Here is a 13,339-nt window from a genome sequence, read left to right on the forward strand (position 1 = left end):
TGTGTTGTTCTGAACATCTCGCTCTCAATAATTCAGCAACAGCTTCTTCCCCTCTGCCATCACGTTCTCGAATGGCCCATGAACCCATAAACACCACCTCTTATTTTAGATTTCATCTTTTTTTTTTTTTTAGATACACCTGGTGGAAATCTGTTCAAGATGGAAATCTGCTACATGTGAAGAACCTCTGCTGTGCAGCAAGGAACCAGCAGCAGCTGTGAAAGGTGAGACTGAACAACCAAAAGACCCAACAGCTAATCACTTCCACTTGCCTACATGGCACCAGAATGTGTGGATCCTGGACTGGCCTCTCCAACCACCCAAGGGATCCAGAAATAGACAATCACTTAGGAGAACATCATGCACAACTTGAATGATTAAACTACTACCACTGCTAGGAGTCCCGATGAAGGGTCTTGGCTCGAAACATCGACTGTTTACTCTTATCCCATAGATGCTGCATGGCCTGCTGAGTTCCTCCAGCAATTTTTGTGTTCCCTTGATTTCCAGCATCTGCAGATTCTCTCGTTTGTGATTCAACTACTGCCTTTTATTTATTTACTAGGATCAGCACATACAATGGGCTGAATGGCCTGCCCTGTGCAGCATGGTAGTGTAGCAGCTAGAATAATAGTCATAGTCATACTTTATTGATCGCAAGGGAAATTGGTTTTCGTTACAGTTGTACCATAAATAATTAAATAGTAATAAAACCATAAATAATTAAATAGTAATATGTAAATTATGCCAGGAAATAAGTCCAGGACCAGCCTATTGGCTCAGGGTGTCTGACCCTCCAAGGGAGGAGTTGTAAAGTTTGATGGCCACAGGCAGGAATGACTTCCTATGACACTCTGTGCTGCATCTCGGTGGAATGAGTCTCTGGCTGAATGTACTCCTGTGCCCAACCAGTACATTATGTAGTGGATGGGAGACATTGTCCCAGATGGCATGCAACTTGGACAGCATCCTCTTTTCAGACACCAGCATCAGAGAGTCTCTAATACCTTACAGAGCCGGCAATCAGGGCTCAATCCTCACTGCTGTCTGTAAAGAGTTTGTACGTTCTCCCCATGAATGCGTGTGTTTCCTCCAGGTTTCCCCCCACATTTCAAAGACATACTGGTTAAGGCTAGTAAGCTGTGGACAAGCTACGTTGGCGCTGGAAGCATGGCAATACTTACGGGCTACTCCCAGCACATCCTCAGACCGTGTTGGTCATTGATGGAAAAGCCGTGTTTCACTGTCTGCGACAAATAAAGCTAGACTTTAATCTTTTTTACTGCTCTGTGTACAATGACCTACTTGAGGAAGCTATCAGGAGCAATTATGTCCGGGCTCTCGATTGGCTCCGAACCAACTAGGATGCTCCACATTTGTTGTTGAGAAACATTTCTGGCTACAGGATCCAATTGTTGATCCTCCCACTGTCTGGTGCTCAGTGTGATGGGCTCAACTCCAGTGTGTCGACACAGAACCCAGAGTTTGTGGAGAAGTACCCATTAACCATAGAAACTACAGCACAGAAACAGGCCCTTTGGCCACTCTTGGCTGTGCTGAACCATTTTCTGCCTAGTCCCACTGACCTGCACACGGACCATATCCCTCCATACACCTCCCATCCATGTATCTGTCCAATTTATTCTTAAATGTTAAAAAAGAACCCACATTTACCACCTTGCCTGGCAGCTCATTCCATACTCCCACCACTCTCTGTGTGAAGAAGCCCCCCCCAATGTTCCCTTTAAACTTTTCCCCCCTCACCCTTAACCCATGTCCTTTGGTTTTTTTCTCCCCTTGCCTCAGTGGAAAAAGCCTGCTTGCATTCACTCTATCAATACCCATCATAATTTTATATACCTCTATCAAATCTCCCCTCATTCTTCTACGCTCCAGGGAATAAAGTCCTAACCTATTCAACCTTTCTCTGTAACTGAGTTTCTCAAGTCCCGGCAACATCCTTGTAAACCTTCTCTGCACTCTTTCAACCTTATTTATATCCTTCCTGTAATTTGGTGACCAAAGCTGCCATTTTTCAGCCCATTTTTCCAGATGGTCCAAGTCCCTCTGCAGGCTCTGAAAACCTTCCTCACTGCCTACTACACCTCCAATCTTTGTATCATCAGCAAACTTGCTGATCCAATTTACCACATTATCATCCAGATCATTGATATAGATGACAAATAACAATGGACCCAGCACTGATCCCTGTGGCACACCACTAGTCACAGGCCTCCACTCAGAGAAGCAACTCTCTACCACCACTCTCTGGCTTCTTCCATCGAGCCAATGTCTAATCCAATTTACCACCTCTCCATGTATACCTAGCGACTGAATTTTCCTAACTAACCTCCCATGCGGGACCTTGTTAAAGGCCTTACTGAAGTCCATGTAGACAATATCCACTGCCTTCCCTTCATCCACTTTCCTGGTAGCCTCCTCGAAAAACTCCAACAGATTGGTCAAACATGACCTACCACGTACAAAGCCATGTTGACTCTCCCTAATAAGCCCCTGTCTATCCAAATGCTTGTAGATTCTGTCTCTTAGTACTCCCTCCAATAACTTACCTACTACTGACATTAAACTCACCGGCCTATAATTTCCCGGATTACTTTTCGATCCTTTTTTAAACAACGGAACAACATGAGCCACTCTCCAATCCTCCGGCACTTCACCCGTAGACAGCGACATTTTAAATATTTCTGCCAGGGCCCCTGCAATTTCAACACTAGTCTCCTTCAAGGTCCAAGGGAACACTCTGTCAGGTTCCGGGGATTTAACCACTTTAATTTTCCTCAAGACAGCAAGCACCTCCTCCTTTTCAATCTGTACAGTTTCCATGGTCTCACTACTTGATTCCCTCAATTTCATAGATTTCATGCCAGCTTCCTTAGTAAATACAAACGCAAAAAACCTATTTAAGATCTCCCCCATTTCCTTTGGTTCCACACAAAGCCGACCACTCTGATCTTCCAAGAGGACCAATTTTATCCCTTACAATCCTTTTGCTCTTAATATACTTGTAAAAGCTCTTTGGATTATCCTTCACTTTGACTGCCAAGGCAACCTCATGTCTTCTTTTTGCCCTCCTGATTTCTTTCTTAAGTATTTTCTTGCATTTCTTATACTCCTCAAGCACCTGATTTACCCCCTGTTTCCTATACATTTCATTCAACTCCCTCTTCTTCTTTATCAGAGTTCTCAATATCCCTTGAGAACCAAGGTTCCTTATTCCTATTCAATTTGCCTTTAATTCTGACAGGAACATACAAACTCTGCATTCTTATACTGTACCTCTCAATGTCCAACCCTATGTCCCCTTTGTGAGAAGTGGAAATGGGTAAGGCTGGCCAACAGCTGTATAAGCCAATGGAACTCCAAGGAGATTCTCGATAGCCTATGCTCGATTGGGAGCTAAGGGCCCAGGACAAGAACTAACCATTCTTACTAAGTAGTCAAGTCAATAGACAATAGACAATAGGTGCAGGAGTAGGCCATTTGGCCCTTCGAGCCAGCACCGCCATTCACTATGATCATGGCTGATCATCCACTATCAGTATTCAGTTCCTGCCTTATCCCCATAACCTTTGATTCCACTATCTTTAAGAGCTCTATCCAACTCTTTTTTTAAAGCATCCAAAGACTTGGCCTCCATAGCCTTCTGGGGCAGAGCATTCCATGTATCCACCACTCTCTGGGTGAAAAAGTTTTTCCTCAACTCTGTTCTAAATGACCTGCCCCTAATTCTTGAACTGTGGCCTCTGGTTCTGGACTCACCCATCAGTGGGAACATGCTTCCTGCCTGCAGCATGTCCAATCCCTTAATAATCTTATATGTTTCAATAAGATCCCCTCTCAGCCTTCTAAATTCCAGAGTATACAAGCCCAGTCGCTCCAATCTTTTGACATATGACAGTCTCGCCATCCCGGGAATTAACCTTGTGAACCTACGCTGCACTCCCTCAATAGCAAGAATGTCCTTCCTCAAATTTGGAGACCAAAACTGCACACAGTACTCCAGGTGTGGTCTCACCAGGGCCCTGTACAGCTGCAGAAGGACCTCTTTGCTCTTATACTCAATTCCCCTTGTTATGACTTCACTGCCTGCTGTACTTGCATGCTTGCTTTCAGTGACTGGTGTACAAGAAAACCATCTAGAGCTTGTTGTGAGTCTTCAGAACAAACCCAGAAATGTCACTGGTATGGAACATGGACTCACTGGATTATCACTGCATAGGAAGAGACCACTGGGCCCCTCAGCTCATGACAACTCTCAGCATGCGAAATCCTTTTAGTTCTCTTCCCAGTTCACATCCCCATAGACTGCAAACCTTCTCCGTACTCCAATATCTATCCAATTCCCTTCTCAACGCAATGGCCATATCTGCTGCTAGTTTCAGATTCATTTATCTATCTCATGGACATCAAAATATACAGTGAAATGCATCATTTGTGTTAACCAACAAAAAAATAGGGACATGCTGGGGGCAACCTACAAGTGTCACCACACAAAGTTAAAAATAAATTCATTATCAAAATGTCACCATATACTACCCTGAGATTCATTTTCTTGTAGGCATTCAAAGTAGAAAAAGAAATACAATAGAATAAACAAAAAACACAAAACAACCAATAAGGCAACATTTACAATACAATAAATACAGATAATAAGGATAATAAATTAACACTGAGAACATGAGTTGTAGAATCCTTCAAAGTGAGTCTTCAGGTTGTGGAATCAGTTCGGTGTCGAGCTGTGTGACGTTGTCCACACTGGTTCAGGAGCTGATTGTTGAAGGGTTATAACTGTTTCTAAATCTGCTGTTGTGGGACCCAAGGTTCCTGCACCCCTTTCCCGATGGCAGCAGTGAAAAGACAGCATGGCCTATGATGGTGGGACTCCTAGATATTGGATGTAACCCTATAGTTCTATGGAAGTTACCACTGAACCCTGAGTAGTCTCTCAGGCAGATTTGGTTGATTTATTGATCACATCGAAACGTACAGCAGGATCCATGGTTTGCATTAATGATCCAAGACTGCGCTGGGGCAGCCCGCAAATGTTGCCACACATCCTGGTGCCAACATAGCATGAGCACAATGTTCAGTAGAATAACAGCAACACCACCAGCCCTTTTCCTCCCACCCACTCGTTCATGCAGACAGTCCTCCAGCCCCTGGAATGGCCACCTCCAGGCCCTCAGCCTACTTTGGACACATGTGCATATCAGGCCTCTGACTTCCCCAGTGGATCTGCAGACTCAGGACTTCGGCCACTGGCCTTAGCTTCCAGACTCCCCATTGACCCTGGGGCTTCGGTCTTCCATATCACAACAACTTGCCGAACCCAACAATCCCCATTTCTCCACTGATTTACCTTCTTGGTTTAGATTCACTGCCACATTTGCCTTTGCAAAAAGACCATCACCTCTTGAAAGCAGTTCTTGTTTAACCAGACTAATAAAACGCCTCCATGGAAGTCCCAAATTAACAGTGCACTGATGATGTCTCCTCGTACGGGAATGAAATGTTTGCAAATGGATTGCCGTGATCGGAGAACAACTCAACCCAACTGGCTCCAACACCAGCTGTGAAAGGAGGAGTGTCGGGTATAGGGTTAGCCAACCCCGTCCCGTAAAAACCCAGCTCTACAGGAGCGTCAACAAAAGCTCTGAAGACACCATCAGTGGGAGAGGAAGAGTCCACCAAGGAGGTGGGCTACACCTGGGGGTAATTTGAGGGACTGGCCCAGGACAGAGGACCCTGACAAGCTGCTGTCAGTGGCCTACGACCCAGTGGCAGTAATGGGCTTGAGATGAAAAGAAAAGAAGCCACACCACTAACTATTTTAACTCTGTGCTGATCTCAGTACAAAAACCCTTAATTGTTTTGTAAACATAAAGCAGATTTTATGCAAGGACTCACTGTAAATACGTTTGGATATTTATATGAGCTACATGCCTTAATGACCTAGCCTTAAAAATAGAATCCGGACATCAACACCACTGCTGACAACTTGCACTGAACAAATATAAGGATTTATTTGACGGAGGCAATTCCCTTTCCACACAGCAAAGCACAGCATTTTAAGGAATTACTTATTACTTACCTCTAATACAACCTCATTAAAATCTTGCTGAGGAGGCAAGGAACCTTGTCAGATCCAACTTATAACCCAGTGGCAGGTGGTTTGAGACTTCAGAGACAGAGAACTCGTTGAGAACTTTGCAATATTATTACAGAAAAAAACTATAACATTTACATAGAACTTTGCAATACTTTTGTCTAGACATTGCATAGTTCCATAAGAAATAGAAAGTACTTGTAAATCCTTATTTTTTTCTACGTTTATAAGACCATTCTATTTCTGATCTTCCCGTGGTGTTTATGGCATAAACTGATTGGTCTACACCTCCGCCATCATTATTTCTTCTGTTTGGTATATAGTCGTTCTATTGGCTTATAATAATGTCAATCATATGAATCACAATACAGCATTGTGGGGGATGTAGTTTTACAAGATAGCAGCGTTTAACTCCTTTGGGGCCAATTAGTTATTAATATTGATACTAATTTTATTTTTAATTATATTAAGATATTTTTAATTATATCAGCAAAATTTCCCATTCTTCCTCTAATCTCAAACAAGAAAAAATCTACAGATGCTGGAAATGCAAGTGTCTATGGAAAAGAGTGAACAGTTGACATTTCGGGCCAAGACCCTCCAGCCTGATGGCATGAACAATGACTTCTCTAACTTCCGTTAATGCCCCTTCGTACCCCATCCTTTCTTTCTTTCTTTATTATTATCATTATTATTTTTTTCCCTTTTTTCTCTCTCTCTTTTATTTTTCCTCTCCCGTCCCTCTCACTATGACTCCTTGCACATCCCCTGGGCTTTCCCCCCCACTTTCTTTTTCCCTAGCCCTCCCGTCCCATGATCCTCTCCCTTCTCCAGCCTCGTATCCCTTTTGCCAATCACCTGTCCAGCTCTTGGCTCCATCCCTCCCCCTCCTGTCTTCTCCTATCATTTTGGATCTCCCCCTTCCCCTCCCACTTTCAAATCTCTTACTATCTCTTCTTTCAGTTAGTCCTGATGAAGGGCAACTGTACCCCCCTATAGATGCTGCCTGGCCTGCTGCGTTCACCGGTATTTTTTGTGTGTGTTGCGTGACCCTTCATCAGAACTCTTTCCACAGATGCTGCCTGGGTTGCTGAGTTCCTCCGGCGTTTTGTGTGTGTTTCACAGAATAATCTGAGTTAATAATTTTGCAGGTAACACTAAAAAAAAGTACAAAGTCTTTTGTAAATTTATTATCTATGTACATACTGCATATGTCCCCATATACAACTCTGAGATTCATTTCCTCATGGACATTTACAAAAACAACAAAAATAATTATTATAAATTAATGAACAATAAATATTGAGGACCTGATATGAAGATTTCATTGTTCCATTGTTTAAAAACGGTTCTAAGAGGAAACCTAGCAATTATCGGCCTGTGAGTTTGACGTCAGTGGTGGGTAAATTGATGGAAAGTATTCTTGGAGATGGCATATATAATTATCTGGATAGACAAGGTCCGATTAGGAACAGTCAACATGGGTTTGTGTCTGGAAGGTCATGTTTGACAAATCTTATTGAATTTTTTGATGAGGTTACTAGGAAAGTTGATGAGGGTAAAGCGGTGGATGTTGTCTATATGGACTTGAGTAAGGCCTTTGACAAGGTTCCACATGGAGGGTTAGTTAGGAAGGTTCAATCGTTAGGTATTAATATTGAAGTAGAGAAATGGATCCAGCAGTGGCTGGATGGGGGACGCCAGAGAGTAGTGGTGGATAACTGTGTGTCAGATTGGAGGACGGTGTCTAGTGGTGCCTCAGGGATCTGTACTGGGTCCAATGTTGTTTGTCATGTATATTAATGATCTGGATGGTGGAGTGGTAAATTGGATTAGTAAGTATGCAGATGATAGTAAGATAGGTGGAGTTGTGGATAGTGAAGTAGGTTTTCAAAGCTTGCAGAGAGATTTAGACCACTTAGAAGAGTGGGCTGAAAGATGGCAGATGGAGTTTAATGCTGACAAATGTGAGGTACTACATTTTGGTAGGACTATTCAAAACAGGACATACATAGTAAATGGTAGGGCATTGAATAATGCAATAGAACAGAGGGATCTAGGAATAATGGTGCATAGTTCCCTGAAGGTGGAATCTCATGTGCATAGGGTGGTGAAGAAAGCTTTTGGTATGCTGGCCTTTATTAATCAGAGCATTGAGTATAGGAGTTGGGATGTAATGTTAAAATTGTATAAGGCATTGGTAAGGCCAAATTTGGAGTACTGTGTACAGTTCTGGTCACCGAATTATAGGAAAGATGTCAATAGAATTGAGAGAGTACAGAGGAGATTTACTAGAATGTTGCCTGGGTTTCATCTCCTAAGTTACAGAGAAAGGTTGAAAAAGTTGGGTCTTTATTCTTTGGAGCGTAGAAGGTTGAGGGGGGACTTGATAGAGGTATTTAAAATTATGAGGAGAATAGATAGAGTTGACGTGGATAGGCTTTTTCCATTGAGAGTGGGGGAGATTCAAACAAGAGGACATGAGTTGAGAGTTAAAGGGCAAAAGTTTAGGGGTAACATGAGGGGGAACTTCTTTACTCAGAGAGTGGTAGCTGTGTGGAACGAGCTTCCAGCAGAAGTGGTTGAGGCAGGTTCGATGTTGTTATTTAAAGTTAAATTGGATAGATATATGGACAGGAAAGGAATGGAGGGTTATGGGCTGAGTGCAGGTCGGTGGGACTAGGATAGGGTAAGAGTTCGGCACTGACTAGAAGGGCCGAGATGGCCTGTTTCCATGCTGTAATTGTTATATGGTTATATGGTTAAGAGTCCTCGAAAGTGAGCCCATAGGTTGGGGGAATAGTTCAGTGATGGAATGAGTGAATTTGAATGAAGTTAACCCCTCTGGTTCAAGAGCCTGATGGTTGAGGGATAATAATTGTTTCTTAAGTGTTAATCATACGTTGCTTAGCAACCTGGTTCTTTATACCCACCCCCACCTCCAAAATGCATTTCATTGTCTTTGGCAAGAAACCCAGCTTAAATTTGGTGAAATGATAGGGAATGAAGGGGCTATTTATTTATTATTATTTCTTTCTCTCTTTTTGTATTTGCACAGTTTGCTGTCTTTTGAGTGCTGAAGCTGGTCCAGTCTTTCAATGATTCTGTTATGGTTATTATTCTATAGATTTATTGAGTATGCCTGAAAGGAAATGAATCTCAGGGTTGTATATGGCGACATATATGTACTTTGATGATAAATTTACTTTGACCTTTGAAGTGCCCCATCATTTCCCGTTGACTCTAAGATCATCCTGATAAAGATTCTTGGCCACTGTACATTTCCCTCCATGGATGCTGCCTGGCCTGTTGAGGTCTCCCAGCATTTCTGATGAATTGCCATATAGGAAGGAAATTGAAAATGTTGTTGAGCGGTGCCACAATGACAACCTCTCAATCAACATCAGTAAAACCAAAGAGCTAATTATTGACCACAAGAGGAAGAACTTGGGGGTCCATGAGCCAGTGCTCATTAGGGGATTGATGGTGGAGAAGATCAGTAACTTCCAGTTCCTTGGTGCTGCCATATCAGAGGATCTTCTGTGGCACCAGCACATAAATGCCATTTCAAACAGAGTACAGTAGCACCTCTATTTTCTTAGAAGTTTACACAGATTTGGTGTGTCATATAGGCAGCGTCCATTATTAAGGACCTCCAGCACCCAGGGCATGCTCTCTTCTCACTGTTACCATCAGGTAGGAGATACAGAAGCCTGAAGACACACACTCAGTGATTCAGGAACAGCTTCTTCCCCTCTGCCATCCGATTCCTAAATGGACATTGAATCTTTGAACACTACCTCACTTTTTTTAATATACAGTGTTCCTGTTTTTGCACTTTTTAAAAATCTATTCGATATATATATACTGTAATTGATTTACTTGTTCATTTATTATTATTATATTATTATTTTTTCTCTGCTGGATTATGTTTTGCATTGAACTGCTGCTGCTAAGTTAAAAAATTTCATGTCACATGCCAGTGATAATAATCCTGATTCTGATTCTGTGCCGTCTAATAAAACTTCGACAAACTTCTGTAGATGCACAGTGGAGAGTATCCTGACTGGTTGTATCACAGCCTGGTATGGAAACACCAATACCCAAGAACAGAAAAGCCTACAAAAAGTAGTGCAAACACAAGGAAATCTGCAGATTCTGGAAATTCAAGCAACACACATCAAAGTTGCTGGTGAACGCAGCAGGCCAGGCAGCATCTCTAGGAAGGGGTACAGTCGGCGTTTCAGGCCGAGACCCTTCGTCAGGACTAACTGAAGGAAGAGTTAGTAAGCGATTTGAAAGTGGGAGGGGGAGGGGGAGATCCAAAATGATAGGAGAAGACAGGAGGGGGAGGATGGAGCCAAGAGCTGGACAGGTGATTGGCAAAAGGGATATGAGAGGATCATGGGACAGGAGGCCTAGGGAGAAGGAAAAGGAGGAGGGAGGGAAAGCCCAGAGGATGGGCAAGGGGTATAGTCAGAGGGACATGGAGAGAAAAAGGAGAGAGAGAGAAAGAATGTGTGTATATAAATAAATAACGGATGGGGTACGAGGGGGAGGTGGGGCATTAGGGGAAGTTAGAGAAGTCATGTTCATGCCATCAGGTTGGAGGCTACCCAGACAGAATATAAGGTGTTGTTCCTCCAATCTGAGTGTGTGGCTTCATCTTTAAAGTAGAGGAGGCCGTGGATAGACATATCAGAATGGGAATGGGATGTGGAATTAAAATGTGTGGCCACTGGGAGATCCTGCTTTCTCTGGCAGACAGAGCGTAGGTGTTCAGCGAAACGATCTCCCAGTCTGCGTTGGGCCTCGCCAATATATAGAAGACCACATCAGGAGCACCGGACGCAGTATATCACCCCAGCTGACTCACAGGTGAAGTGTCGCCTCACCTGGAAGGACTATCTGGGGCCCTAAATGGTGGTAAGGGAGGAAGTGTAAGGGCATGTGTAGCACTTGTCCTGCTTACAAGGATAAGTGCCAGGAGGGAGATCAGTGGGGAGGGATGGGTGGATACTGCTCAGTCCATCTCAGGAGAAGCCCTTCCTATCATTGAGCATATCTACAAAAAGAGTTGCCATCACAAAGTAGCCTCCTCCATCAACAACCCCAACCATCCAGGCCATGCTGCCTACTGACTGTTACCACAGGGAAGGAGGTACAGGAGCCTCAGTTCCCCCACCACCAGGTTCAGGAACAGTAATTATCTTTCAACCATCAGGCTCCTGAACCAGTGTGGACATCTTCACTCACCATAGCACTGATCATTGAGATGATCATTGTGGCTAAAGGGATCAGGGGGTATGGAGGGAAGGGCAGGTACAGGGTTCTGAGTTGGATGATCAGCCATGATCATACTGAATGGCGGTGCAGGCTCGAAGGGCCGAATGGCCTACTCCTGCACCTATTTTCTATGTTTCTATAACCTCTGGATTCACTTTCAAGAACTCTACAACTCATGATCTCAGTTTTTATCTATCTATCTGTTTCTTTAATATTACTAACTTCATTTTGCATTTGCGCATTCTGTCTGTTTCTGTGCGCAGTTACATTGTACTTCTACTGTGAATACCTGCAAAAGAAAATGAATCTCAAGGTTGTAAATAATTACTTTGAATTTTGAACTCTTATGTGTGTTGCCCAGGGCAATTAGAGATGTCATTAAAACCTGGTCTGTCCCGTGGCGTCGCGATACAAAAAACAAGAGCTTTGGAAGAAACGCGTCTTTTTGCGGAATGCAGAGTCGCCGGGCGTTCTGTCATTGTTACGGTTGTACCGAGGGGTTGCGTTCCATTCCAGCTTCACACTCTTGCGTTGGCTACGAGGGTTGTGGATGTGTCCGTGTATCAGTGGACACAACTGCCCTGGGGGATGTTACCAGACCTACCGCGTTTGTTGTCCTTCCTAGCTCGGGGGGCATCAACACCACCGACGGAGCCGTAGTCACCACTACCCACCTCCGGCACTGAGTGACAATGGGCAGCGGCTGCTGCTGCCGGTGCTGTAAGCGCCGCCGAAAGAACCGAGTGAGTCCCCACGGTTTACCTTACAAGGACTTCCCGCACTTTGTCAACCGGGACGGGAATTACCTGTTCTGCAGGTACTGGGAACCTGCAACAGAGCCCAGGTGAGCGTAACTTGGAGTTGGACGTAGAGAGAGCACAGACTGATATAGTCTGGTACCAGTGGCGTTACTGGAGTTGCCAGTCAGCATTGAACCAGAATGAGAATCAGGTTTATTATCACCGGCATGTGACGTGAAATTTGTTAATTTAGTAGCGGCAGTTCAACGCAAAACATAATCTAGCAGAGAGAGAGAGAGAGAATAATAATAGTAAAATAAAAATAAATACACAAGTAAATCAATTACGTATATTGAATAGATGTTTAAAAAGTGTAAAACAGAAATACTGTATATTAAAAAAGTGAAGTAGTGTCCAAAGATTCAATGTCCATTTAGGAATCGGATGGCAGAGGGGAAGAAGCTGTTCTTGAGTCACTGAGTTACTCAGGAACGGCGTCAGGCCTCTGTACCTCCTACCTGATGGTAACCATGAGAAAAGGGCATGCCCTGGGTGTTGGGGGCCCTTAATAATAAACGTTGCCTTTCTGAGACACAGCTCCTTGAAGATGTCATGGGTACTTTGTAGGTTAGTACCCAAGATGGAGCTGACTAGATTTACTACCTCCTGCAGCTTCTTTCGGTCCTGTGCAGTAGCCCCTCCATACCAGACAGTGATGCAGCCTGTCAGAATGCTCTCCACGGCACAACTATAGATAGTCCCATCTCCAGACGTCTCGACTCTGTCTTGCCACTGGATCCAGATGGGAATTGGGAAGAGAGAGTGAGGCTGACGCTGCGCAACTCTCCCTCACTTAAATCCAAATCACACACTAGTCTCGACCCTATCATAATGGTGTCAAGGTCCTCAGCGACATTGACGATGGACGAACACACATAGAAGTTTTTGAGTGTATTTGTTCACATGCCAAATCTCTTCAAACTCCTAATAAAGTATAGCAACTGTCTTGTCTTCTTTATAACTACATCGATATGTTGGGACCAGGTTAGATCCTCAGAAATCTTGACATCCAGGAACCTGAAACTGCTCACTCTCTCCACTTCTGATCCCTCTATGAAGATTGGTATGTGTTCCTTCGTCTTACCCTTCCTGAAGTCCACAATCAGCTCTTTTGTCTTACTGACGT

At 43.7% G+C, this 13,339-nt stretch overlaps 2 protein-coding genes across 3 annotated transcripts in view; one reads left to right on the forward strand and one right to left on the reverse strand.

The window, feature by feature from the left end:
• Nucleotides 1-13,339, reverse strand: part of kbtbd12 (kelch repeat and BTB (POZ) domain containing 12) — a 64,654-nt gene that overhangs the window by 37,598 nt on the left and 13,717 nt on the right. The window contains exon 1 of one of the 2 annotated variants that reach the window (XM_072280247.1): nucleotides 6,113-6,367. The exons of the other annotated variant lie outside the window; for it this stretch is intronic. The gene's annotated coding sequence lies outside the window, so the exon portion shown is untranslated. Of the gene's footprint in view, nucleotides 1-6,112; nucleotides 6,368-13,339 lie in introns of those variants that run through there. 2 annotated transcript variants of the gene reach the window in all.
• LOC140211302 (monoglyceride lipase-like) overlaps nucleotides 12,106-13,339 on the forward strand; it is a 38,230-nt gene continuing 36,996 nt past the window's right edge. The window contains exon 1 of the mRNA XM_072281011.1: nucleotides 12,106-12,257. Within this exon, the coding sequence (XP_072137112.1) occupies nucleotides 12,106-12,257 (152 nt within the window). The remainder of the gene's footprint in view (nucleotides 12,258-13,339) is intronic.

Source organism: Mobula birostris, chromosome 16 (genome assembly GCF_030028105.1).
Source record: "Mobula birostris isolate sMobBir1 chromosome 16, sMobBir1.hap1, whole genome shotgun sequence".
Taxonomy (NCBI): Eukaryota; Metazoa; Chordata; class Chondrichthyes; order Myliobatiformes; family Myliobatidae; genus Mobula; species Mobula birostris.